We start from the raw sequence: 27500 nt of genomic DNA on the forward strand, positions 1-27500 counted from the left end.
CAGTCTGTGTGTTACAGAGGGAGGTTCGCTGAGTCAGCATAGCAAAGTCTTTCTTGCATAACGGTGCTAATGTGGTGATGAGTAATTACATAATAAGGGACGGGGGGGGGGGGGGTTAGCAGTTTGACGTGTGTATGGTGGGGTTGAGGGGGATGGACTGCTGCAGCAGTGAGCAGCAGCATGGCCTCTTAACGAAAGACACCAGCAGACCTCCACACTTCAGGATCAACTTCATTGCCCAAATCATGTATTCATGTTAACGTGTGCATGTTTGGATCTTATGCTCACACAGCTGTGTGTGTGTGTGTCTTGGTGTTTGTAAACAGTGATAGAGGAGTGGAAACAGCAGTTTCAGTAGCAGAGACACACTTCTCAGTGGGAAGATGGAACTGCCACATGAAAAAGATATGTGAGCCAGAGTCTGCTTTCATGCTGGGTTGTGTGAGAACAGAGTGTGTGTGTGTGTGTCATTCTCAGGTTGCAGTTTCTGTCGCATGGATTGTGGTCTGTTATTCTGTTCCACTTCTGTAATGAAAATAATAAAGCTAATTAAATCATGAAACATTTAGAGGTTCTTCTTTAAGTAGAAATCTTCTGCTCTTTGCTTGTAGTTCCAAATATCAGATATTGGCTAAAAACACATGTTGGCGTACTTTACCGAAGAGTAACCTAATTATCTAAATCATTTGCAGACAGTATTTGAGAAAGTATACCAAATGATCATTCTTTTTATTGTTATTCTGTATTTTACATACATAGACATGCACAAATTACCAGAGGTTCAAAACAGCTTCACAACAAATTAAACATTATTAACAAGCTCTGATAAATAAACATTATTAACAAGCTCTGATAAATATAACACAGTCTTTGTCATGTGTCAGAACCTTCGTCTGAGGAGGAGTAACAGCCCAGTCCCAGTAGATGCCCTGTCCTCTCCTCTCCTCCTCCAGGCCTGGGGGGTTCCCCTGTCCTCCCCTCTCCTGTCCCCCCTGACCCTGTCCTCTCCTCTCCTGCCTGTGTGCTCTCTCTGCTCTCTCTGCTCTGGGCAGCGATGGCTCTGCCCAGCGGGGAGCTGTGGAGGTTGGGCAGGCCAGAGAGCAGCACCCTGGCCAGGCTGTGGGTGTGAGACGAGGAGCCTGGCTGGACCGGTCCTCGAGACCCAGCCAGAGCCACCGCCAGACGGGTCCGGTCGAAGGAGAGGGGCTGGTCCTGGTCGGTTGTCTCTGAAGTCGCTGAGCTGGGCCCAGTCGGGTCAGCGCCGGCTGGCCTGGGCCGAGCCTCTGATTGGCTGGTGCGTTCTTGTTTACCAAAGGCTGACGTTTTGTCACTTCCTGTCCTCTCGTCGGCTCCGCCCACTGGACTGCTCAGGTGACTTGACTGGAGGCTGCGTGGTTTTTTATCTACGAATGAGAGTCAAACGAGACGTCATGACTGAGTTACTCCTTTCTCTTATCAGAATACTATGTGAAACAGAAACACACAACCGTGTATGTGAAAGTGATACCGCTAGTGTGTGGTGTGACAATTTGTTCTATGTGCTATAACTGTACTTGCTAATGTTGGTGTTTAGCGTGCTAATGATTGTTAACGTTTGCCCTGTGGAACATCTAGAGTCCATCAACATAACATTTACATTCCATTCTGCTGTATTCTATCCTACATTTACATTTAAATGTTTGGCATTTAGCAGACACCTTATTCTAAAGCGACTTACAATCGATACATTTGACTAAGCAAGTGAATCATCAATCCACCAGTTGTAGCAGGAAGAGTAATCTCGCTCAGGCCAGGGGCCATTGGCAGTCGTCGTCATAGAAGAAGAAAGTTTTTTTTTTTTTTTTTTATAGACACTGGAGAAACAGTATAGTACTTTCCTGGTTTATGTTTAGTAAGACACCCCCAAAACACCCCCCAAAAAACCTGGCACTGTTAAGGAACAATGAAAGCCAGGTGAAACCCTGACAAACCTACCAGTGGCGTGAGAGTGGTGTGTGTCGTGTGTGTCCGCTCTCCTCTTGGTGTACGCGCGGGGGGCCCACGGCTGGTGCTTACAGGAGGGGTCCAGGGCTCGCAGTTTGCAGCGGAAACGTTTGTACTCCTTCTCCAGGCCCTCGATGCACAGCTGGAACTCGGCGATCTTCCTCTCTGGGTAGTGGGACAGCTGGGACTGCTGTCATAGAAGACACACAGATTATCACCCAGATGACAGACCAGGATGAAATCTTTCCAATCTCTGGTAATTAGTGTTCTGGACTGATTGATGATGTAGCAGTATGCATTTTTATTATTTTTTTAAAAAAAAAATCCTGAGTGGGGCAGTCCCACTCGTATTTTTCATTTTATTGGACAGATATAGTGAAGACAGACAGGAAAGTAAGGAGAAGAAGGGAGAAAGGGCATGTCAGCAGGGCATGGGCCGGATTCGAACCCACGCCGACATGGGCATTATGTGTGCACTGTAGACTGCGGTGCTAGACCCCAGGCCACATGTATGTCTGATTTGAGAACATTTGAAGCTGAAATCCCTTTTCAGACATGAGGTGCTTGAGAGCGGCTTGGCCCGTTAACTGACTAACACTAAATCTGCAGAGACTGCAACGGGTCAAAGGTGAGCGCCTACCTGCAGATAATACTCTATTTCACTCTTGATGCTCGGAATCCACTTCTTCACGGCAGAGGCAGAATTAAGTGTTGACTGAGAACAGAAAATGACAGTGTCAGGAGACACAATGAGAACAATTACCATCCACGTACTGTAGCCGTCAGGCAATTACTCACAAGTTTCGGTCTACGCTCGACATCTTTGATGCGTCCCTCTGGAACAGAAAGAAATACGGTGAAGTTGAAACCTTGTTATGTGAACTAGAATGATACATTTGAATTACATTCGTATTGAATTACATTATTAAGTAATTAAACCTCTTCTGCTGAATGCCCTATTTGACTAATTTCCACCTAAAAAACAGACCTTAACTAAACATGACGAAGAGATAAAGTAAGCATTAATCAGGGTTGCCAACTGTCACGCTTCTGGCGTGTGACACACGCTTTCACCTTCAGTCTCACGCTCTCACGCTGTCCAAACTATTATCACGCCAAAACACTGCGACAGCAACAGAGATGAACAGGCGAACGTATATGGTCAAGTCTTTCTGGTATAGTAATGGTTAAACCAAGCGAACGACTTGGATCGTAGAAGATAGCTGAGTATTAGAAAACCGGGTGTTTCATATGGGTGTTTCCATGGAGCTGCATATTAAATTACTCTCTGATTGGTGCGTGATGCTTATCGCTGTGTTGATTGGACAGCTGCTCAAGTTCACAGCCTTCAGAGTCTTCTCAGCAATTGGCCTGAACAAAACAGAGTGGAGGAACAGACTTGCACTATATGGGACGCTGTCGTCCATTATGTGCATCAAAGGTAATCAGATTGAACCATGCTGCTACAAATACGAACCACCGGTAGAAATGATAGTCAAGTCCAAGTCTGCTGCTTATAGTTGTACTAGGCCAAAATAGCTGTGTGTGTGAGCGAGTGAGTGTTCATGTATATATTTGACTGAGTGAGTGAGTGTGGGTGAGTTCATGTATTTGGCTGAGTGAGTAAGTGTGGTCATGTGTAGATGTGGCTGTGTGTGTGTGTGTGTGTTTTCATGTATTGGCTATGTGTCTGGAGTAGGATAGGTTCTTGTGTTTCTTTTTGTTTATTTCTGGTTCTTGCTACCGCTCTGATTCTCCTCTTCCTGTAAACCCTTGTTATTGCCTTTTTAACTTGTGAACATTCAATAAAACATTGTAGTTTTGATATTGGAAACAACAAGTCTTTGACTTTCTTTAGTGAACAAACCTGTGTGCCCTTTATTGGGTTAGTGTATGTCTAATATCTAACCCTAACCCTTTATTGGGTTAGTATTATGTCTAATATCTAACCCTAACCCTCTGTCTAATATTGTGAAATTGTTTTTAAAAACCCTGATGGTGAATTGAGTCCAAAATGTGCACGTGATTAAGCCCATGGCATCTCACTCCAGCCAGGTACCCAAAGTTAGCAACCCTGCATTAATTAAAAGAATACTCCAATGTAAGTTAGTGATGTCTAAACACGTGTATGCTACAGAGGGGAGTCAGGGTTAGATGTGTTGATGGGACAGGTCAGTGTGGACCAATCACAGCCTGGCTCAATACCACGTGACGCTGTTTAGCTAGTCGGTTGTTAGCTTAGCAACCCGTTTCTATAACAGCAGCCCGTTTCTATAGCTAGTTGTTCAGCTGAGTGTAAAGGTCAGAGACATATTGAACACGCTGAAAAGGCGGTAGGTAGCCACTTACCCTCTCTCTCTCTCTGAAGCCACAGTCTGTTCAATCTCCCCAGTTGTTTCTCCTCGTTCCTGGCCATCTCTGTCAACAAGGTCACGTGGCTACCCTTCGTCACGTGACACCGGAGTGGGCCTGGCCAGGCAAGTTTATGGCTGTGTTCGAAATGGCATACTGCATACTTATGGAAGCATATAGTGGACTAAATTCAAATGTTAATGCAATTTGAGATTGCAATTGCATGTTCCACTTTTGCGTGCATTCTTTCAGTCAATATTCAAATTCAAATGCAATCATATGATTTTCATTTTCATTTTCATGTACCTGGTATGGACATTCGCTGTCAATATTAATAAAATGATACTGCGAAGCCATTTGACATTTCATTTTCAAAATCATGCACTGCTTTGTAACTGACAAGTTAATTCTAAAGTGAAAATTACTATGCAATCCCACAATAGCATTTTCATTTTCCTCTTTTGCCTGCATTATTTGAGTCAATATGACAATTGTAATGCAATAATGTGATTAGCGTTTGCATTTCCATGTTCTAGTAACACATCCGCTTCTTAGCTGACACAATTCAAACGTTGACCATTTCATGCAATAATGGCATTGCATGAACACACTTAGGCCTATAGGCTAATATATTAGAATATATTATTAAAATTATCCCATTCTCATGTTCTACCGGCCTGTCAGTCATTCTCTGGGGGCAGGACAATGTTCAATGGCAGGACTAGCGCAAGTCATTTGGGATATCGCAGATCAGATCAGATGACCCTGGTCAGATGCTCATGACAGAATAAAACTAATAATTGAAAATGTAGCTGAATTCTCTGCGATCATGAATAATGATAATCAGACTACATGTACAATCACTTCACTTCTACTAATACGGCTCATTAGCTTCCGGTCCAGCGCTGGAGCTCTGCAGTGTTACGGACGTTACGGACAAGCTTTTTGACAGCGTCATCCCCGTAACACATGCCTAATGTCAAATTATCAGAACAAGGCATTCATAAAAAAAAATGGGCTAAATGAGAGAACACATGGACTAGGGCTGGGAAGACATGGAAAGACTGCAGAACATGAATGCTGGCATTACCCCTTTAATTTAAACTTTGAAATTGAATGTCCTCTGGCGTGCACGTAGATCCACAGTAATTGTTGGAATTGAAAAGTAATGTAGGCCTAATGTATTACCGGCTTGTAGTGTGTTAGTAGACAGACAAACACACAAGTTGTCATATTTGGACAGGTAACTTGAGCTCTTGGACAAGTAAAAGATAAGTTCACTTGTCTGAAGGGGGTATTAGAGAATGAATGTAAGGATGGAGGGTTGGGGTTGATGAATCTGGAGGTGAAAAAGAAGACTATCAGAGTGAAAAGGATCAAATCAAATCAAGTTTTATTTGTATAGCGTATTTCTCACAACATGTGACCCAATGTGCTTCACATGATGACAGCAGGCAAGGGCAAAACAACCCTGTACACTGTGCATCCAGGAAAATTCCCTTGCAGCCCTCTACTCATAGAGTGACTACTACCAGTTTGCCTACCAGCGCACGGCAGCTGCCCCCCACACCCCCCCCCACGGGGGACCCCCAGCCGGCCCACACACCTGACCTGCCCAACCAGCAGCACACCCGGCCCAGCCAACCAAGCACAGACCATAATAGCTCCGTACCTGGCAAGCCGAACCAGGTGCCCCGGCGGCGGAACAGACTAAACACGCGGGGAGGCCGGGGGCCCCCGAGGAGAGGCCCGAGGACCACTGGCGCATGGCAAGCAAGGGCGAAAAACCTATACACCGTGTATCCAGGAAAACTTCCCTGCGTCTTATCAGCGTATACACTGTCCACAAGTCATTAAAGTCATTTCCTCGTCTTTTCCTGTCAACAGAAGGTCTCGAGAGCAGTTATGATGAAACAACACAACAACAACAACAACAACAACACAACAACAAAAACAACAACAACACAGCCTAGTGCAGGTACTTGTACAGCCTGCTCCATCACGGTCTTCTTTTCCTGTCAACAGAAGGTCCCAAGAGCAGTTATGATGCAACAACAACAATAACAACACCAACAACAACAACAACAACAACAACAACACAGCCTAGTGCAGGTACTTGAACAGCCTGGTGCAGGTCCTGGTACTGGTCCAGGTGCCGCGGACAGCTATCAGTGCCCCATCAGCATCCAGGTCCTCTTTTCCTGTCAACAGCGGACAGGAAGACAGTTACATGGGACAGACAGACAGCTACATGGGACACTGACAGACAGACAGCTACATGGGACACTGACAGACAGACAGCTACATGGGACACTGACAGGGACACTGACAGACAGAAAGCTACATGGGACATTGACAGACAGACAGCTACATGGGACAGACAGAGAGCTACATGGGACACTGACAGACAGACAGCTACATGGGACACTGGCATACAGCTACATGGGACAGACAGACAGCTACATTGGACACTGACAGACAGCTACATGGGACACTGACAGACAGCTACTTGGGACACTGACAGACAGACAGCTACATGGAACATTGACAGACAGACAGCTACATGGGACACTGACAGACAGACAGCTACATGGGTCACTGACAGACAGACAGCTACATGGGACACACATGGGACACTGACAGACAGAGAGCTACATGGGACAGACAGACAGCTACATGGGACACTGACAGACAGACAGCTACATGGGACACTGACAGACAGCTACATGGGACACTGACAGACAGACAGCTACATGGGACAGACAGACAGCTTCATGGGACACTGACAGACAGACAGCTACATGGGACAATGACAGACAGACAGCTACATGGGACAGACATCTACATGGGACACTGACAGACAGACAGCTACATGGGACACTGACAGACAGACAGCTACATGGGACATTGACAGAAAGACAGCTACATGGGACATTGACAGACAGCTACATGGGACACTGACAGACAGACAGCTACATGGGACACTGACAGACAGACAGCTACATGGGACATTGACAGAAAGACAGCTACATGGGACACTGACAGACAGCTACATGGGACACTGACAGACAGCTACATGGGACATTGACATACAGACAGCTACATGGGACACTGACAGACAGCTACATGGGACATTGACAGACAGACAGCTACATGGGACACTGACAGACAGACAGCTACATGGGTCACTGACAGACAGACAGCTACATGGGACACACATGGGACACTGACAGACAGAGAGCTACATGGGACAGACAGACAGCTACATGGGACACTGACAGACAGACAGCTACTTGGGACACTGACAGACAGCTACATGGGACACTGACAGACAGCTACATGGGACATTGACATACAGACAGCTACATGGGACACTGACAGACAGCTACATGGGACATTGACAGACAGACAGCTACATGGGACACTGACAGACAGACAGCTACATGGGTCACTGACAGACAGACAGCTACATGGGACACACATGGGACACTGACAGACAGAGAGCTACATGGGACAGACAGACAGCTACATGGGACACTGACAGACAGACAGCTACCTGGGACACTGACAGACAGCTACATGGGACATTGACATACAGACAGCTACATGGGACACTGACAGACAGCTACATGGGACATTGACAGACAGCTACATGGGACACTGACAGACAGCTACATGGGACATTGACATACAGACAGCTACATGGGACACTGACAGACAGCTACATGGGACATTGACAGACAGACAGCTACATGGGACACTGACAGACAGACAGCTACATGGGTCACTGACAGACAGACAGCTACATGGGACACACATGGGACACTGACAGACAGAGAGCTACATGGGACAGACAGACAGCTACATGGGACACTGACAGACAGACAGCTACTTGGGACACTGACAGACAGCTACATGGGACACTGACAGACAGACAGCTACATGGGACAGACAGACAGCTACATGGGACACTGACAGACAGACAGCTACATGGGACACTGACAGACAGACAGCTACATGGGACAGACAGACAGCTACATGGGACACTGACAGACAGACAGCTACATGGGACACTGACAGACAGACAGCTACATGGGACATTGACAGAAAGACAGCTACATGGGACATTGACAGACAGCTACATGGGACATTGACAGACAGCTACATGGGACAGACACACATGCAGCTACATGGGACACTGACAGACAGACAGACAGCTACATGGGACATTGACAGAAAGACAGCTACATGGGACATTGACAGACAGCTACATGGGACACTGACAGACAGCTACATGGGACATTGACATACAGACAGCTACATGGGACACTGACAGACAGCTACATGGGACACTGACAGACAGCTACATGGGACACAGACAGACAGCTACATGGGACATTGACAGACAGACAGCTACATGGGACACTGACAGACAGACAGCTACATGGGTCACTGACAGACAGACAGCTACATAGGACACGCATGGGACACTGACAGACAGAGAGCTACATGGGACAGACAGACAGCTACATGGGACACTGACAGACAGACAGCTACATGGGACACTGACAGGCAGCTACATGGGACACTGACAGACAGACAGCTACATGGGACACTGACAGACAGACAGGCAGCTACATGGGACAGACAGACAGCTACATGGGACACTGACAGACAGACAGCTACATGGGACACTGACAGACAGACAGCTACATGGGACATTGACAGAAAGACAGCTACATGGGACATTGACAGACAGCTACATGGGACATTGACAGACAGCTACATGGGACAGACACACAGCTACATGGGACATTGACAGACAGACAGCTACATGGGACACTGACAGACAGCTACATGGGACATTGACAGACAGACAGCTACATGGGACACTGACAGACAGACAGCTACATGGGACATTGACAGACAGCGACATGGGACACTGACAGACAGCTACGTGGGACATTAACAGACACAGCCTACACAGCCCAAAACAAACAAATATCCCAACTGCTACAAGCAAACACTTACAGCCTTCTCTTTTTTCTAACAATATATTAAAAAGCAAACAACATATTCATGTTTTCTGACTCTGAGCAAATCAATGCAAGTTGATCAGAAACAATTATTAACAATTCTAAATTGCTTACTTTAATATTTGCTGTGCACAATACTGTACAAATTAGCAGGACATTACATCATTTTGATAACAATCATTACCTTTTCAATGAAATATTTGAGACATCTGGTACAGAGTGACTTACCAATGCGTAGTCTTTCTCCAACTGCCTGACTCCCAGAATGTTCACATCCCAAGACTCTATCCCTATGGCATTGTCTGTGACATCACATCATTGTGACATCACTTCACACATTGTGACATCATTTCACAGCTACATGGGACACTGACAGACAGACAGCTACATGGGACACTGACAGACAGACAGCTACATGGGACATTGACAGACAGCTACATGGGACATTGACAGACAGCTACATGGGACAGACAGACAGCTACATGGGACACTGACAGACAGACAGCTACATTGGACACTGACAGACAGACAGACAGCTACATGGGACACTGACAGACAGACAGCTACATTGGACACTGACAGACAGACAGCTACATGGGACATTGACAGACAGCTACATGGGACACTGACAGACAGACAGACAGACAGCTACATGGGACATTGACAGACAGCTACATGGGACACTGACAGACAGACAGACAGACAGACAGCTACATGGGACACTGACAGACAGCTACATGGGACACTGACAGACAGACAGCTACATGGGACATTGACAGACAGACAGCTACATGGGACATTGACAGACAGCGACATGGGACATTGACAGACAGACAGCTACATGGGACACTGACAGACAGACAGACAGACAGCTACATGGGACACTGACAGACAGACAGACACACAGCTACATGGGACATTGACAGACAGCTACATGGGACACTGACAGACAGCTACTTGGGACATTGACAGACAGACAGCTACATGGGACACTGACAGACAGCTACATGGGACACTGACAGACAGCTACATGGGACATTGACAGACAGACAGCTACATGGGACACTGACAGACAGACAGCTACATGGGTCACTGACAGACAGACAGCTACATGGGACACACATGGGACACTGACAGACAGAGAGCTACATGGGACAGACAGACAGCTACATGGGACACTGACAGACAGACAGCTACTTGGGACACTGACAGACAGCTACATGGGACACTGACAGACAGACAGCTACATGGGACAGACAGACAGCTACATGGGACACTGACAGACAGACAGCTACATGGGACACTGACAGACAGACAGCTACATGGGACAGACAGACAGCTACATGGGACACTGACAGACAGACAGCTACATGGGACACTGACAGACAGACAGCTACATGGGACATTGACAGAAAGACAGCTACATGGGACATTGACAGACAGCTACATGGGACATTGACAGACAGCTACATGGGACAGACACACATGCAGCTACATGGGACACTGACAGACAGACAGACAGACAGCTACATGGGACATTGACAGAAAGACAGCTACATGGGACATTGACAGACAGCTACATGGGACACTGACAGACAGCTACATGGGACATTGACATACAGACAGCTACATGGGACACTGACAGACAGCTACATGGGACACTGACAGACAGCTACATGGGACACTGACAGACAGCTACATGGGACACAGACAGACAGCTACATGGGACATTGACAGACAGACAGCTACATGGGACACTGACAGACAGACAGCTACATGGGTCACTGACAGACAGACAGCTACAAAGGACACGCATGGGACACTGACAGACAGAGAGCTACATGGGACAGACAGACAGCTACATGGGACACTGACAGACAGACAGCTACATGGGACACTGACAGGCAGCTACATGGGACACTGACAGACAGACAGCTACATGGGACACTGACAGACAGACAGGCAGCTACATGGGACAGACAGACAGCTACATGGGACACTGACAGACAGACAGCTACATGGGACACTGACAGACAGACAGCTACATGGGACATTGACAGAAAGACAGCTACATGGGACATTGACAGACAGCTACATGGGACATTGACAGACAGCTACATGGGACAGACACACAGCTACATGGGACATTGACAGACAGACAGCTACATGGGACACTGACAGACAGCTACATGGGACATTGACAGACAGACAGCTACATGGGACACTGACAGACAGACAGCTACATGGGACATTGACAGACAGCGACATGGGACACTGACAGACAGCTACATGGGACATTGACAGACAGACAGCTACATGGGACACTGACAGACAGACAGCTACATGGGACATACAGACAGCTACATGGGACACTGACAGACAGCTACATGGGACATTGACAGACAGCTACATGGGACAGACACACAGCTACATGGGACATTGACAGACAGACAGCTACATGGGACACTGACAGACAGCTACATGGGACATTGACAGACAGACAGCTACATGGGACACTGACAGACAGACAGCTACATGGGACACTGACAGACAGACAGCTACATGGGACATACAGACAGCTACATGGGACACTGACAGACAGCTACATGGGACACTGACAGACAGCTACATGGGACACTGACAGACAGACAGCTACATGGGACATTGACAGACAGCGACATGGGACACTGACAGACAGCTACATGGGACATTGACAGACACAGCCTACACAGCCCAAAACAAACACATATCCCAACTGCTACAAGCAAACACTTACAGCCTTCTCTTTTTTCTAACAATATATTAAAAAGCAAACAACATATTCATGTTTTCTGACTCTGAGCAAAAAACGTATCAATGCAAGTTGATCAGAAACAATTATTAACAATTCTAAATTGCTTACTTTAATATTTGCTGTGCACAATACACAATACTACAAATTAGCAGGACATTACATCATTTTGATAACAATCATTACCTTTTCAATGAAATATTGAGACATTTGGTACAGATGACTTACCAATGCGTAGTCTTTCTCCAACTGACTGACTTCCAGAATGTTCACACCCCAAGACTCTATCCCTATGGCATTGTCTGTGACATCACATCATTGTGACATCACTTCACACATTGTGACATCATTTCACAGCTACATGGGACACTGACAGACAGACAGCTACATGGGACATTGACAGACAGCTACATGGGACATTGACAGACAGCTACATGGGACATTGACAGACAGCTACATGGGACAGACAGACAGCTACATGGGACACTGACAGACAGACAGACAGCTACATAGGACGCTGACAGACAGACAGCTACATTGGACACTGACAGACAGACAGCTACATGGGACATTCACAGACAGCTACATGGGACACTGACAGACAGACAGACAGACAGCTACATCGGTCATTGACAGACAGCTACATGGGACACTGACAGACAGCTACATGGGACACTGACAGACAGCTACATGGGACACTGACAGACAGACAGCTACATGGGACATTGACAGACAGCGACATGGGACACTGACAGACAGACAGCTACATGGGACACTGACAGACAGCTACATGGGACACTGACAGACAGACAGCTACATGGGACATTGACAGACAGCTACATGGGACAATGACAGACAGACAGACAGACAGCTACATGGGTCATTGACAGACAGCTACATGGGACATTGACAGACAGCTACATGGGACAGACACAGCTACATGGGACACTGACAGACAGACAGCTACATGGGACATTGACAGACAGCTACATGGGACAGACACACAGCTACATGGGACACTGACAGACAGACAGCTACATGGGACACTGACAGACAGACAGCTACATGGGACACTGACAGAAAGACAGCTACATGGGACATTGACAGACAGCTACATGGGACATTGACAGACAGCTACATGGGACAGACACACAGCTACATGGGACACTGACAGACAGACAGCTACATGGGACACTGACAGACAGCGACATGGGACATTGACAGACAGACAGCTACATGGGACACTGACAGACAGACAGCTACATGGGACATTGACAGACAGCGACATGGGACACTGACAGACAGCTACGTGGGACATTGACAGACAGACAGCTACATGGGACATTGACAGACAGCGACATGGGACACTGACAGACAGCTACATGGGACAGACACACAGCTACATGGGACATTGACAGACAGCTACATGGGACACTGACAGACAGCTACATGGGACACTGACAGACACACAGCTACATGGGACATTGACAGACAGCTACATGGGACATTGACAGACAGCTACAAGGGACACTGACAGACAGCTACATGGGACACTGACAGACAGCTACATGGGACATTGACAGACAGCTACATGGGACACTGACAGACAGCTACATGGGACACTGACAGACAGCTACATGGGACATTGACAGACAGCTACATGGGACAGACACACAGCTACATGGGACACTGACAGACACACAGCTACATGGGACATTGACAGACAGCTACATGGGACACTGACAGACAGACAGCTACATGGGACACTGACAGACAGCTACATGGGACATTAACAGACACAGCCTACACAGCCCAAAACAAACAAATATCCCAACTGCTACAAGCAAACACTTACAGCCTTCTCTTTTTTCTAACAATATATTAAAAAGCAAACAACATATTCATGTTTTCTGACTCTGAGCAAAAAACTTATCAATGCAAGTTGATCAGAAACAATTATTAACAATTCTAAATTGCTTACTTTAATATTTGCTGTGCACAATACACAATACTACAAATTAGCAGGACATTACATCATTTTGATAACAATCATTACCTTTTCAATGAAATATTGAGACATTTGGTACAGATGACTTACCAATGCGTAGTCTTTCTCCAACTGACTGACTTCCAGAATGTTCACACCCCAAGACTCTATCCCTATGGCATTGTCTGTGACATCACATCATTGTGACATCACTTCACACATTGTGACATCATTTCACAGCTACATGGGACACTGACAGACAGACAGCTACATGGGACATTGACAGACAGCTACATGGGACATTGACAGACAGCTACATGGGACATTGACAGACAGCTACATGGGACATTGACAGACAGCTACATGGGACAGACAGACAGCTACATGGGACACTGACAGACAGACAGCTACATGGGACACTGACAGACAGACAGACAGCTACATAGGACGCTGACAGACAGACAGCTACATGGGACATTGACAGACAGCTACATGGGACACTGACAGACAGCTACATGGGACACTGACAGACAGCTACATGGGACACTGACAGACAGACAGCTACATGGGACATTGACAGACAGCGACATGGGACACTGACAGACAGACAGACAGACAGCTACATGGGACACTGACAGACAGCTACATGGGACACTGACAGACAGACAGCTACATGGGACATTGACAGACAGCTACATGGGACACTGACAGACAGACAGACAGCTACATGGGTCATTGACAGACAGCTACATGGGACACTGACAGACAGCTACATGGGACACTGACAGACAGCTACATGGGACACTGACAGACAGACAGCTACATGGGACATTGACAGACAGCGACATGGGACACTGACAGACAGACAGACAGCTACATGGGACATTGACAGACAGCGACATGGGACATTGACAGACAGCTACATGGGACACTGACAGACAGACAGCTACATGGGACATACAGACAGCTACATGGGACACTGACAGACAGCTACATGGGACACTGACAGACAGCTACATGGGACATTGACAGACACAGCCTACACAGCCCAAAACAAACAAATACCCCAACTACTACTAGCAAACACTTACAGCCTTCTCTTTTTTCTAACAATATATTAAAAAGCAAACAACATATTCATGTTTTCTGACTCTGAGCAAAAAACGTATCAATGCAAGTTGATCAGAAACAATTATTAACAATTCTAAATTGCTTACTTTAATATTTGCTGTGCACAATACTGTACAAATTAGCAGGACATTACATCATTTTGATAACAATCATTACCTTTTCAATGAAATATTTGAGACATTTGGTATAGAGTGACTTACCAATGCGTAGTCTTTCTGCAACTGCCTGACTCCCAGAATGTTCACATCCCAAGACTATCCCTATGGCATTGTCATCATTGTGACATCACTTCACACATTGTGACATCAGCTACAAAGAACTGTATGCGATATTTCCATACAACTACTGGTTAGTTAAGCAATATCACACGAGAGGGAGGGTGTTATACTGAATATCAGCACGGCTGTGATTCGGCCGCAGGCCGAGCACCGAAGACGATCACAGCCGTGCTGATATTCAGTATAACAGCACGACCTCGAGTGTGATATTGCTTTTATACAACAGTTCTACAGCGCGATTTATTAGTTAACAGTAATAAGCGACAACAGATTATGATTTGTTTGTTTATTTAATCATAAAAATAATCAAAAAATAGTTTCGCAACTGAACTTCAAATGGACTGTTGCCTAGTAACCTGAACACAAACATGTCGTCTAATTAACGGTCATTTAGCATCTGTGCGGCGGATTGATACATATAGTTAAAAGTCCCAGTGCTGTTATACTGTATATCAGCACTCATGGAATGCCTCTTGTCCAATCAAATTACTTGGTCGGAACTAACTGTTGTATAATGTTCAATAGCACCCTAGACAATTCAGTAATGGACATTTTGGGGGGGATTTCAGATAAATGAGAGAAAAGTGATGGAGTCCTATGTTCCTATCACCAAAAAGTGCAATTTCCGTCTAAACTAAAGCTAAGTTTACAAGACTATAATTTAGGTAAATAGTTGTCTGACTATTTGGTGATGGAGGACAGCCACCTGGTTCATACCTCAGCAAATCTGAAGAGGAAAAGAGTGATCATTCTCAAGTTATGGGCTTTTTAAATCACCTTTCCCATATTCGGCCTGGTCTAATTTGGCTCTTTTTCAGGGATTGGGGTAATTCTAATTAAAGAACAACCCCCAAAATAAAATTTGACAACAATCAATTTCATTAATGGGAGACCCTAAAGATAAGAAAAATCATTGTCATTTGTTCTACCTTGGGTAGGGGTATCTCGAAAACTAAAGCCTTTTTGAGGACTTGCTGCTAGACAAATATCCGTACTTGACTCTTAGGCCCAATCCCATTTCACCCCTTGGCCCTCTATTTTAGCCCTACCCCTCTGTTTTGTGTGTTAGGCAGGTTGTGTCCCAATTCTTGTTTTCACATAGGGGTAGGCCCAAGTGGTAGGACTACATAGCCCTCCAAACAGAGGTTTTTAAGAACCACACTCCGAACGTAGTCACAAACAGGATTCACCCATGTTCACCCCCCCCCCCCCTCCAGATGTCCTTTCCGTTGTCAGACGTGATACGCTCTCCCTTGAGGAGCCCAGCCTGATGACCTGAGGTCCGGGCCACACGTGTGTCATCATTGCCGGAGGGACGGTTGCCGACAGGGCGGACTATACTATCTGGGTTTGGCTGTTGTCGTCCATGAAAAGTGCCACCCGCCATGTTGTGGTCCATAACAGTCGCAGCTCACCTGTGCACATAGGGTTAGGGTTAGATTTAAGTGTGGGCTGTTCACAGTCGTCCTCATAATTTATCTCGACCGAGCCTTTGGGACTGATGGACTTCTTAGAGCAGGTCTGGTACTCGGGCGGTAAGGAGCCAGCACGATGCAGGAACACGTCTAACGCTGCCAAAGTATCATTGGAACTTTCCTGTTGTGCTTTCCTAATCTCTCTTTAAGAGTTTGGCGCTAACAGTATGAGTGTATTTTGGATCAGAAGAATGTGCCTTACAGTCATGATCTTTATCCCGAAAACTAAAATGACAGAATATAAGTTCATGGCCGCTGTCCCTGGCTGCACCTAACGAGTAATGAAAGTAAAAACACAGTTATAAACACATTATGTAACTTATATATGTATACGTCACGCTCAATGCGCTAAAGTAAATGTATTTGTTGTCATGCTGAGTACCATGCTGATTATTGTTTTGGTTTTTTGCTTCAATCTAACCGTGTGGTTTGCAACTGCAATGTGGCAATAGCATTCAGATCCCAATGAGGAAGTGGTGTTACTAATTGGAAATCCCTCCTAGCAGTGATGAAAACATTTGAACTAAACCAAGATAGATCACAAATCATTGGAAGTACATACCTTCGAGTGTTAACTTAATCACTTCCCCACAAGTTGGGGGAAAGGTTTGATTTGGTTGTTTAATAACCAGAGCCATTACGGTTTACAGTAATTTATTGTCATGTAATCTGATCAAGCTTCCTTAGAGAGACCGTAAAGGGTAATTGATTTTCAACATTCTCTTTATATTACTGCAGTCAATCACCTCATTGATAAAGAAATCAACCGCTGTGCAGTTCCTTGTTGTTAAGATACAAGAAGATGCAAGAAGATGCAAGTTTCGGCATAGCAACAGCGTTCAAAAGACATTTATTACATCAGGCGGACATAATCTGGCATGACAGGACCATGAAGGACCAAAATGTAGAAAATGTGTCAGTTGCTATGTTGTTGCTGTGTTATTTCAAATATATTTTCAACATATAACCAAATTAGATTAGTTCATTACAGTTCAACTTTTGAAAGAAAGGAAAGAATGATCTTTGACTTAGATGTCAACTAAACCAAAAGAAATATGAAAGGACATTCAGAGTTATTAAATTATCCATTTTAATCCAGTTCCTTCTGATCTATTCACATCTGTGCTGTGTGTGTATGTGTAAACTGCAGATAGACTTAAATGACTTGATGTTTGACTCCACCTAGTGGTGTAGATGAAAAAAACACAACTTTAATCGGTTATCATTGAGATTCATACTCTTTTACCTTAATGTTTAATGTAGAGTGTATCAACATCATATACATCAGCATTAATGTAAGTGAAAGAAAATTTACAAATTTGCAAGACAATCTTTTTTGCCATCCTCCCTTGCTTAGTAAGTATTGAGTATATGATTAATGAGTAATCATTGATCCAATATGATTTGGGTATATACCTAGTATCAATAGTTGGTGAATGCTGTGATCTAATCAATTGATGTTATTGTGATCAGAGAATCCACATAGCAGCTTTCCCCAGGTATAAACAACTTTCTGAAACAAAGTTACAGCCGAGATACAGCAGACACGACACTCCTCAAGGACAGAGATTATGCACCCATTTTCCAGAACCTTCCTCCTCCCCTCTCTACTTGATCAGCAGCATCTTTCTCTTCAGGAGGGTGGCGATGTCCTGGTGTCTCTGCGTGTCCCCGGCCTCGGCCACCTGCAGTGGGGTCTTCCTCACGTTATTATTGGCCTGCAGGTCGGCCCGCTCCCCCGGCCCCCCCTGTCCCCAGCCCACCAGCCTCTTCACTGCCCCCTGGTGGCCGCCGCGAGCGGCGCAGTGCAGGGGGGTGTCTTTGCTGGTATCCAGAGCGTTGACCTTCGCCCCGCTACTCAGGAGCAGGTCGACCACGCCGTCGTGCCCTCTCTCGCACGCGGCGTGGAGCGGCGTCTTCCTCCACGCGTTTCTCTCGTCCACTCCCTTGTTCTTCAGCGAGGAGAGGAGAGCGGCGGCGGCGGGGGCATGCCCGTTGGCCGCGGCGTAGTGAAGGGGGGTGGAGCCGTCCATGTCTTTAGCCCCTCCCCTTCCCTTGCAGCCCAATAGCGCCTTCACGGCCTCCGCTCGGCCCTCCATGGCAGCCAGGTGGAGGGGGGCCCTCTTCTCCTTGTCGGTGGCGTCGGGGTCCGCTCCGGCCGACAGGAGCAGCCCCACCACGGAGCCCTCTCCCTGGGTCGAGGCCGCCCAGTGCAGGGCTGTCCTCCCCTGCTTGTCCCTGTTCCCCGTGTCCGCCTGGTTCTGGAGGAGCTGGGTCACTGTGTCCGCGTGGCCCTGCTGGGTGGCGATGTGCAGGGGAGTCAGGCCCTCCTGGGTGGCTACGTTCACCTGAGAGAGAGGAGGAGGAAAGAGAGGAGCAGGAAAGAGAGGAAGAGGAAAGAGAGGAGGAGGAAGGAGAGGAGGAGGAGAGAGAGGAGGAGGAAAGAGAGGAGGAGGAAAGAGAGAGGTGTCTTAGGTCAGATCAGCGGCCATTTGAGAAGAAACCAATGGGGAAACGGGTTCCACTTCATCACCTTTACTTAATCGTGACGTTAAAATTATAAGGTTCATTCTCCATTTTTGTCAAAATTGAGTTTTTTACATAATCTGATCCATTAGGTGTTTATTAATGCCTGTGTGGTGTTGTTTTTAAAATGTTGACATTTTTTTCTTAGTAATTCATCAAATACAAAGGTTCCATTTCACAAAACATAATGGAATGTACAAACTTTGACACTCAATATCTCTGAACTACCCTAGACGGAGATAGAACCTTATAATTCTAAACTCACGAAATGTTATGGGGGGAGTCATTGTTGACAACTCCCTGATGCCCCCTCCTGGCGACTTGGAGGATTGTGTGTTTGTATGCGGTTACTTATGTGTCCCATTTACCTGTTCCCTTGTCAGTCGATCACCTGAAATCTTCTGAGAACTCTAATCCGGGGGAAATGTACCCGGTATTTAAGACTTTGTGCTATCTGTTCTGGAGGACTTTAGGTCAACTTAGTTTGTTCGTTTTTTTATGGTATTTCTTTCAAAGTAATGTTTGAATACCTGCTTTTCGGAAACGGAGTTTGCTCCCCTTTCTTTTCGAGTCGTACTTATTGTTTGGTCCTGGTCATTTGTGAAAGGTCACGTTTTAGGAACAGCAGACAGCTGACACCTCTGACCTCTCACCTGAGCCCCAGCCTGAACCAGCAGCCCCACCAACGTAGACCGGTTGTGCTGGGCAGCCACGTGCAGAGGGGTGTGGGCTTTAGGCCCGGCGATGTTGGGGTCCAAGCCCTTCTCCAGGAGCGTCTGTGTGATGGGGCCACTCCCACTCTGGACGGCCAGGTGCAGGGCAGAGGAGAGGTTGGGCAGGACAGCGTCCATACCAGCCTGTTTGGCAGCCAGCGCTCTGAATAACATTAACCACGGCAATTTATAGGGTTTCTTTTTTACTTACTTACGTTACTTATTGTTATTGTGTTTTTTGTATCTGAGTGCTGCAATGTCAATGTTGAGGAACCAAAGACAAATAGTTGTACTCTTTACTCTACAGTAAGATGTAATAAAAGCGATTCAGATTCAGATTCAGATTCTGATTCTTTGTTGATCTATATACATTCTGTACTGTACACAACAAGGCACTTCCCAGCATGGTGATTATTAAACATGCCAAACATGCTCGACAACACCTTTGACCTTTGACCTTTTTAAACATGTTGGCTGGACTTTTACTGTTATCTATTGCCAGGGAGAGAGAGAGAATTGTGATAGGTCAAGTGGATGTTAAATATATATCTTTTTGCTTATGGCTTAATCAGATGATGTTCAGTTTCCACCATGATGTACGGAGGCTACCTGAAGGCCTCTGTGTGTCCCAGCTCAGCAGAGAGCAGCAGAGGGGTGTAGCCCTGCTTGTCACACAGGTTCACCTCAGCCCCGCTGTCGATCAGAGTGCTGACCACCCCACCCTGATTCTTCTTCACCGCGGAGAAGAGAGCAGACCCCAGAGCAGGTACATCCAGAGCCCCTCGGCCATACTCTGAGGATTAATGAAACATCTTATTCCTATCCACAGACATTGCTCTGAGTCTATACAGTTACAACACATCTTATTAATGTCCACAGATGGGAGACATTGCCCTATACTACACACTGTACAATTGCAGTAAAGAGGACCGTGGTGAACTGATATATATCATATTACCACGCCTTTTTTGTGTTTGATCTATTTATAAAGCACTATTTAATGTCACACTGTTTTAAAAAGGTGGTATATAAATAGAGTTTATTATTGTTATTATTATTTTTATTATTATTAGTAGTAGTACATACCAAGCAGCAGATGCAGTATGGACCCCTGGTTCAGCTCGATGGCTGTGTCTATGACCGCACGGTCGACCTTGGCCCCTGCCTTGAGCAGGGCGGTGGTGGTCTTCTCACAGCCGCGGTGGGCCGCGTGGAACAGGGCCGTTCTCTTATGCTTATCCAAGGCGTCCACGGGAGCCCCGCTCTGCAGGAGGGTCTCAGCCAGCTTCCAGTCCCCCTCCCTGGCCGCGCTGTGGAGGAAAGAGCCCTCGGCCTGGGTCTGGAGGTTCTTAGACAGCCTGGTGTCTTCCTCCACCAGGGCTCTGACTGTCCTCAGGTGGTTGTTCTTCACGGCCAGGTGCAGGGCGGTGTTGGACTGGTTATCCACGGAGTAGACGGGGGCCCCGGCCTTGAGCAGGGCCCTGACCGCCTGGGTGTGGCCCCCGAGGGCGGCTCTGTGTAGGGGTGTGCGGCCTTCGCCGTCCCTCAGGTCCAGCCGGGCCCCTCCGCGGAGGAGGAGCTCGATGATTGACAGCTGCCCGCGTTCGGCCGCCACGTGCAACAGCGCCTCGTTGGAGGAATTGACCGCGTTGACGTCGACGTCTTTTAACATCTCCTCCAATAGTGAGAGCTCTCCCCTCACAGCGGCGTCGAATACACTCCCTGGTTTGGTTTTCGGGGCTGTTCTGTGCGCCACTGTTAGCGCCTCCTTGCTAACGGTGGTCTCTTTTTCCCTCGCCTTTTTGACGCTTTGAATAGTCATTGTTTCGGCCATTTTCGGATTGATGACGTCACACGTGCTTTTATCCAATCCCTTCCGGTCTCTCTCGGACAGGTACCCAATCAGCTGTCTCCGACCGTCCCGTACGCCGGCGTTCACGTCGCCCACGTAGGCCTTGATGCGCTGGTACAGGTCCGGTTCAGTCAGCATCAGGCAGGGATGGAAGAAGATCCGGCACGCTCGTTCACCTCTCGAGACCAGGATGTCCAGGACCCTGGAGTTCTGCTGCTCGCGCGTCCTGGAGGTCCTCATGATAACGGACCTCTTCTCGGCCTGAATGAGCCCCTCGTCGACCAGGAGGTCCAGTAGATCCTCCGTACGTGAGATCCCGCTGACCAGATCCCTCCTCTTCGCCCGGATCACGTCCACAGCGTAAGGGTTGGAGGAGAGGCCTGACGATCCTTGAACATCCTTAAACATTTTGTGAAACGTTTTCATGACTTAAAAAATAAAGGTTCACTGAATCCAGTGATTGTGTCTGATCTCTGAACATTCATAAGTGCTCGTCATGCCACTGCACTGACAGATGGCATTGTGGGCGTGTATTGCTTCAACTCTTAGTGAAACATTTCCCCCTAGCAACCAGGTACATAGAGATGGCAGGTCGACCCCGCCTCTGCTGTACTGGCCTTTGTTTGACCATGTGCACCTCGTTGACTAACCTGCTCATTAGTGGTTCACTATTGTATTACAATAAGTTTAATTGTTTTCTGTCCGTGTACGGTTCATGATTCAGATACAGGAGCGTTTTGGACCCCTAGAAAGTATGCTGACTGTTCCTTTTCTGTATTTACAATGTGCAACTCGGCCAACAGCAAACAGGTGATAACAGCAAAGGTATTTGCAACCTGGCTACTGTTAACATGATAGCAACAGGGTGTGTGTGCGTGTATGTGTGTGTGTGTGTGTGTGTGTGTGTGTGTGTGAGAAATTCACACTTTTCCCAGAACTAAATCAAGGGCTAGCAAGGTCGTGACCACAAAGCTCTTGCTGAGCTGAGCATAGCATGTAGCATAGCATCTCGCTGTCAACATTCAAGTTTCAAGTTTCAAGTTACATCACATTCTACAAGAGTAAGAGAGTAAAACTCTTCGGCTTCGGTTCCTGACATTGCAGCACAAGACAATAAGGCAATAGGCATAATTCAAAATAGAAAAATGTGACAATAGTAGCCTACAGGACATAAGTGACAAATAAGACAGGATACAATTAGCAGTACAAATAGTAAATAAAATACTGTAGATAATTCAAGTAGTAAAGTGACTGTGAGTTTAAGGTTTAGGTAGTCCGTATACATGGGGTGTGCTTGGGGATGACAGGGGGATATCCTCGGGGATGGTTCAGCAGGGAAAGTCTGCATTTCGTCTTTGAATTTCAGATGAGGGCTGTTAATTACATGATAAGAAAGAATACAAGCAACTGCTATCTCGCTATGACGTACTACATTCATACACTGTTGATAATAAAATAAATAAATGAATTGAATGCACATTATTATATATTATGTTATTATATATATAATATAATATATAATGTAATAATATATATGTAATATATAATAGTATATATATTTAGTATATACAGGCTATATAAAGATCATTCTGCACTCTGCTTTTCCTTTTGTCTTTTATACATATCAAAGAGGGTTTGTTACTGTCTAGGTAAACAAGTCTTCCCTCTTTGTCTTTCCCTAAACAATCACCTTGAAGGACAACTGGCTGGCAGGGTGCTGGTGCTTATTCAGGCGTTCAGGCTGCAGCATCCAGCCGGTCAGGAGATTAGAGAGGCGATTCACTTCCCGTAAGACACGCCTCCTATCCGCCAAGATGACGTACGTCTTCCGACCGTTCTCTATCCTTATATGGGCAAGAAGGTGCCGACTTTCCGGTATGAGCTCATGTTTCAACCCAAGTTTGGGCAATCAGATCAAAGCAGATTTGTGCAGTGATTAAAAAAAAAATGAAATCTGACTGAGACACTGACCCAGTTCCGTATTGTGTAAAAATGATAACAATTGCTTAAGGCTCATGTCATGTATCAAATCAGAATGCAGCCTCGGTTGTACCTCCATAAGACTATTTCAGTTGTTTTTGCAATATCACCTACCTGCCCTCTATTTTCAGTAGACTTGAGTGTTAAGCTGATTTATCTAAAGGCTGTGTCACCAACATATTTTGTATTTAATTATAGGAAAAGGTCGGATGGAATCGGGTTATGTTTTTAAACATCGGATATTTCACGCAGGTCCCGATTAAATAGGTCGATGACGTCGTCTTTACTGTTGTGAAGTAAACAAGTGTTTCCCTGGGCTCGCGCCTGTCCCAGACGGGGTCGTTATCTTTACTGTAATGAAGTGAACAGCTCGATTGGAGGGGGACCTCGATGTTCCGTGGACGATGTCGCCCTCTACTGGACATCACTGGTACAGTACTACAGCTATGCTGTTCAGTGGTGCCAATTATGTTATCCATTACAGTGCGTATTAGATTTGAGTACAGATTCATACCCTATTCCCTTACTGATAACACAGTTGTTAAACAACACTGCTCGTTGTGTTTGCTGAGTGCAGGCCTAAGGTTGAGTAGAACGTGTGTTTGAAAAAAAGTGATCATGGTGTTATGATCATAAACATAGTTTGTTAGTTGGCTATTTTAAACAGATTTTAGATACATTTTTGATATTGTTTCTTTTACTCCGTTTTTATGTTGGTTAATATCTTAAATGTGTCCCTTGTAATATCAAGGGATCCCATTCTGACCAGAAAGCAGTTGAATTCCTACTGCATGATTTTCATGAACCCCTCTGGTATAGGCACTTGCATTCATACAACCCTGAAAAGTTAAATGACCGTGCTAATGTCAAATCACACCGTTACTTAGCCTTTGTATTTCCATCTGTTGGGTATGTGTGTTTTATGAAAACCTCCTGACAAGGGCACTATTTTCCCCAATTCTGTTTGTTTGTTTATGAGTTCCTCCCCTGAGTGGTATCAGTTATATTTCTACTGCGTGCTGATCTGGTATCAGTTATATTTCTACTGCGTGCTGACCTGGTATCAGTTATATTTATACTGCGTGTTGACCTGGACAGTGATCATGTTTGTGACGAGTCAGATGATGCAATAGGAATTCTCAACATGTCAACACGACACAACCGACAGCTCCTACCTCGTTAACACACTATCCACTCACTCCGACAACACTATTTATGTTGTCATTGTGGTTTTTATACGTTTACCACTACGTCATATACGTTATAACACTATAGGAGTGTGTCAGCCAAGGTCATAAGTCCAGCAGACTGGTGAATGTAGGCCACTTCAGTGTTAGGGTGTGTGTATGTGTGTGTGGGAGGGTTGGATAATGTTACGTTTACCTTGATAGATTGGGCTAACTCAAGTGGTGTGAAGCATTGGGTAGCCAACTCAAGTTGCACTCTAATTTTCAGTGTTGGCCTGCTCTACCTCTCTGCTGTGAGTGAGTGAGTCTTGGCCTGTTCTGCCTCTCTGCTCCAGTGAGCTGAGCCCAACACTGAAACACTATCACTACCCCAGGATCAATAAGGCACTCATGGAATTTACCTTGAGGTCCTGGCTGCTCTTACATGTTGCAACATGTTTCATTGTGTACACTTTCACACACACACACACACACACACACACACGCACGCACGCACGCACGCACACACACACACACACGCGCACACACACACACACGCGCGCGCACACACACACACACACACACACGCGCGCACACACACACACACACACACACACACACACACACACACACACACACACACACACACACACAAAACAGGGTTTTCATTTATAGATAGTTTATTACATTTCTTAAATATCGATTCAATTCTGAAGTGCTCAGAAAACAAAGCATAAAAAAATTATACTGTATTTGTTATTACAAAATGGTAAACTTAAGTACTCCATGTTGATCTTATGTACACATAACAATGAGTGAAACCCCATTAAGCAACGTTAGAAAAAAAACAAGTAACTCTTGAAGCTTTTCTAACTCAAGGAACAATTCAATACGATTAAGAAAACATGTTTACATTACAATGTCATTCAGAAGTCAGGCAGCTTTTGTAAAAAAAGGTTTGCAGCCTTTTAGAATAGGCTTACAAGCCCTCCTTTGGCGCCGAGGCAGCAAGAGTCTCAATTTCAGGTTCTTTTTTTATCCTCTAATACTGAATTCCCGATGGTCAGGTCCGGTCCATGCACAACTTGGTCTACTCAACAACAGTTTAGTCTCTCATGTCGCATGGTCATGAAAACAGCACGAAACACAACAGCATGCGTGTCCCGTTATGTCGCCGTTCATCCCTCTCTCTCTGGGTCAGCGGCGCACCTCTCTGGCGTCTCTCTGTCCCGGGACCCCACTCGGGGGGGGGGGGGGGGGGGGGGGGCGCGCCACGGGAGAGCGCAGCAAGGCGACCCGGCCAGAGACACAGAGACAGCCCCTGGTCCTGCCAGCCAGTCTCGTCCCCTGTATCGCCCCTAACACACTCCTGTCACGGTCGGGACGGGAGACACACATACCCCAGCCATCACCTTGTCTTAGAGAGATGTCTTAAGATGTCTTAATGAACCAAAATAAGACATTTTGTCTGTCAAGTCTGTCTTGGCAGTCCAGTCACTAACGAACGTTGTGTCCCCTTTTTCGTTCCAAATCTCCAAATCTTTCTCCTCAAAATTCCCCTTTTCTCAGAATGTTTGGAGTTGTTGGGTCAGCATGAGTTGGCACCCGCTGTTGACGTGGTTCATCACCTTCTGCTTCAGCTGGGCCACCTGCTCCCGCAGCATGTTGGCGGTCGAGCTCAGGTCCTGGTTCTGCGACTTCAGGTTCTTCACCTTGTCCTCCAGCCGACTGATCCTCTCCAGCTTCCTCTTGCGGCACTTGGACGCCGCCACGCGGTTCCTCATGCGCTTCCTCTCCGCCTTGATGCGCTCCTGGTTCTCCATGTCGATGGGGGAGAGGGGAGGGGTGTCCCCGGGCATCTCCGGCACCGTCTGGGGCTCCTCTTTCAGCGCCGCCAGCCCCCGGTGGTGGGACGGGTGTCGGTAGACGGGGAGCTGTGGCTGTGGCTGTGGCGGGAGGGCGACGGGGAAAGTCATCGCCGGGGCTGGAGGATGTACCCCGGTGTAACTCGGGGTGGCGTCGTGGCTGATCGTCGGGTTGAAAGTGTCCAGGTCCTCGTAGACGGGTGAATCCGTCTCCGAGCGCATGGTCACGTTGTTGCTATAGACGGTGCTACCCCCCGCCGCGGATGGAACAGGTGGCAGCGCGGTGGTCGCCGCCGCCGAGGGGACACTCACATGGGGGGGTACTACCAGGTTGGGGAAGTGCTGGTGATGGAGCTCCGCCAGGG

General features: G+C 46.5%; 3 protein-coding genes across 3 annotated transcripts in view; all 3 read right to left on the minus strand.

The window, feature by feature from the left end:
- Positions 1–873: 873 nt before the first annotated feature.
- Positions 874–4399, minus strand: LOC308162388 (uncharacterized protein; the record flags this gene model as incomplete). Its single annotated transcript, XM_080536545.1, has 5 exons — positions 874–1403; positions 1975–2173; positions 2624–2698; positions 2782–2819; positions 4333–4399. The coding sequence occupies 5 exons, from the start codon at positions 4397–4399 to the stop codon at positions 874–876; spliced, it is 909 nt and encodes a 302-aa protein (XP_080392671.1).
- A 14241-nt stretch (positions 4400–18640) lies between these two features.
- Positions 18641–22532, minus strand: caiap (CARD- and ANK-containing Inflammasome Adaptor Protein; the record flags this gene model as incomplete). Its single annotated transcript, XM_080536546.1, has 4 exons — positions 18641–19381; positions 20213–20435; positions 20882–21065; positions 21359–22532. 4 exons carry the CDS (start codon positions 22530–22532, stop codon positions 18641–18643), a joined length of 2322 nt encoding a protein of 773 aa, XP_080392672.1.
- A 3509-nt stretch (positions 22533–26041) lies between these two features.
- Positions 26042–27500, minus strand: part of jun (Jun proto-oncogene, AP-1 transcription factor subunit) — a 1927-nt gene continuing 468 nt past the window's right edge. The window contains exon 1 of the mRNA XM_080535687.1: positions 26042–27500. This exon is cut by the window's right edge and continues 468 nt beyond it. Coding sequence (XP_080391813.1) covers positions 26836–27500 — 665 coding nt within the window. The 3' untranslated portion in view covers positions 26042–26835.

This window comes from Nansenia antarctica, assembly GCF_963989245.1.
Source record: "Nansenia antarctica genome assembly, chromosome: 7".
NCBI lineage: Eukaryota > Metazoa > Chordata > Actinopteri > Argentiniformes > Microstomatidae > Nansenia > Nansenia antarctica.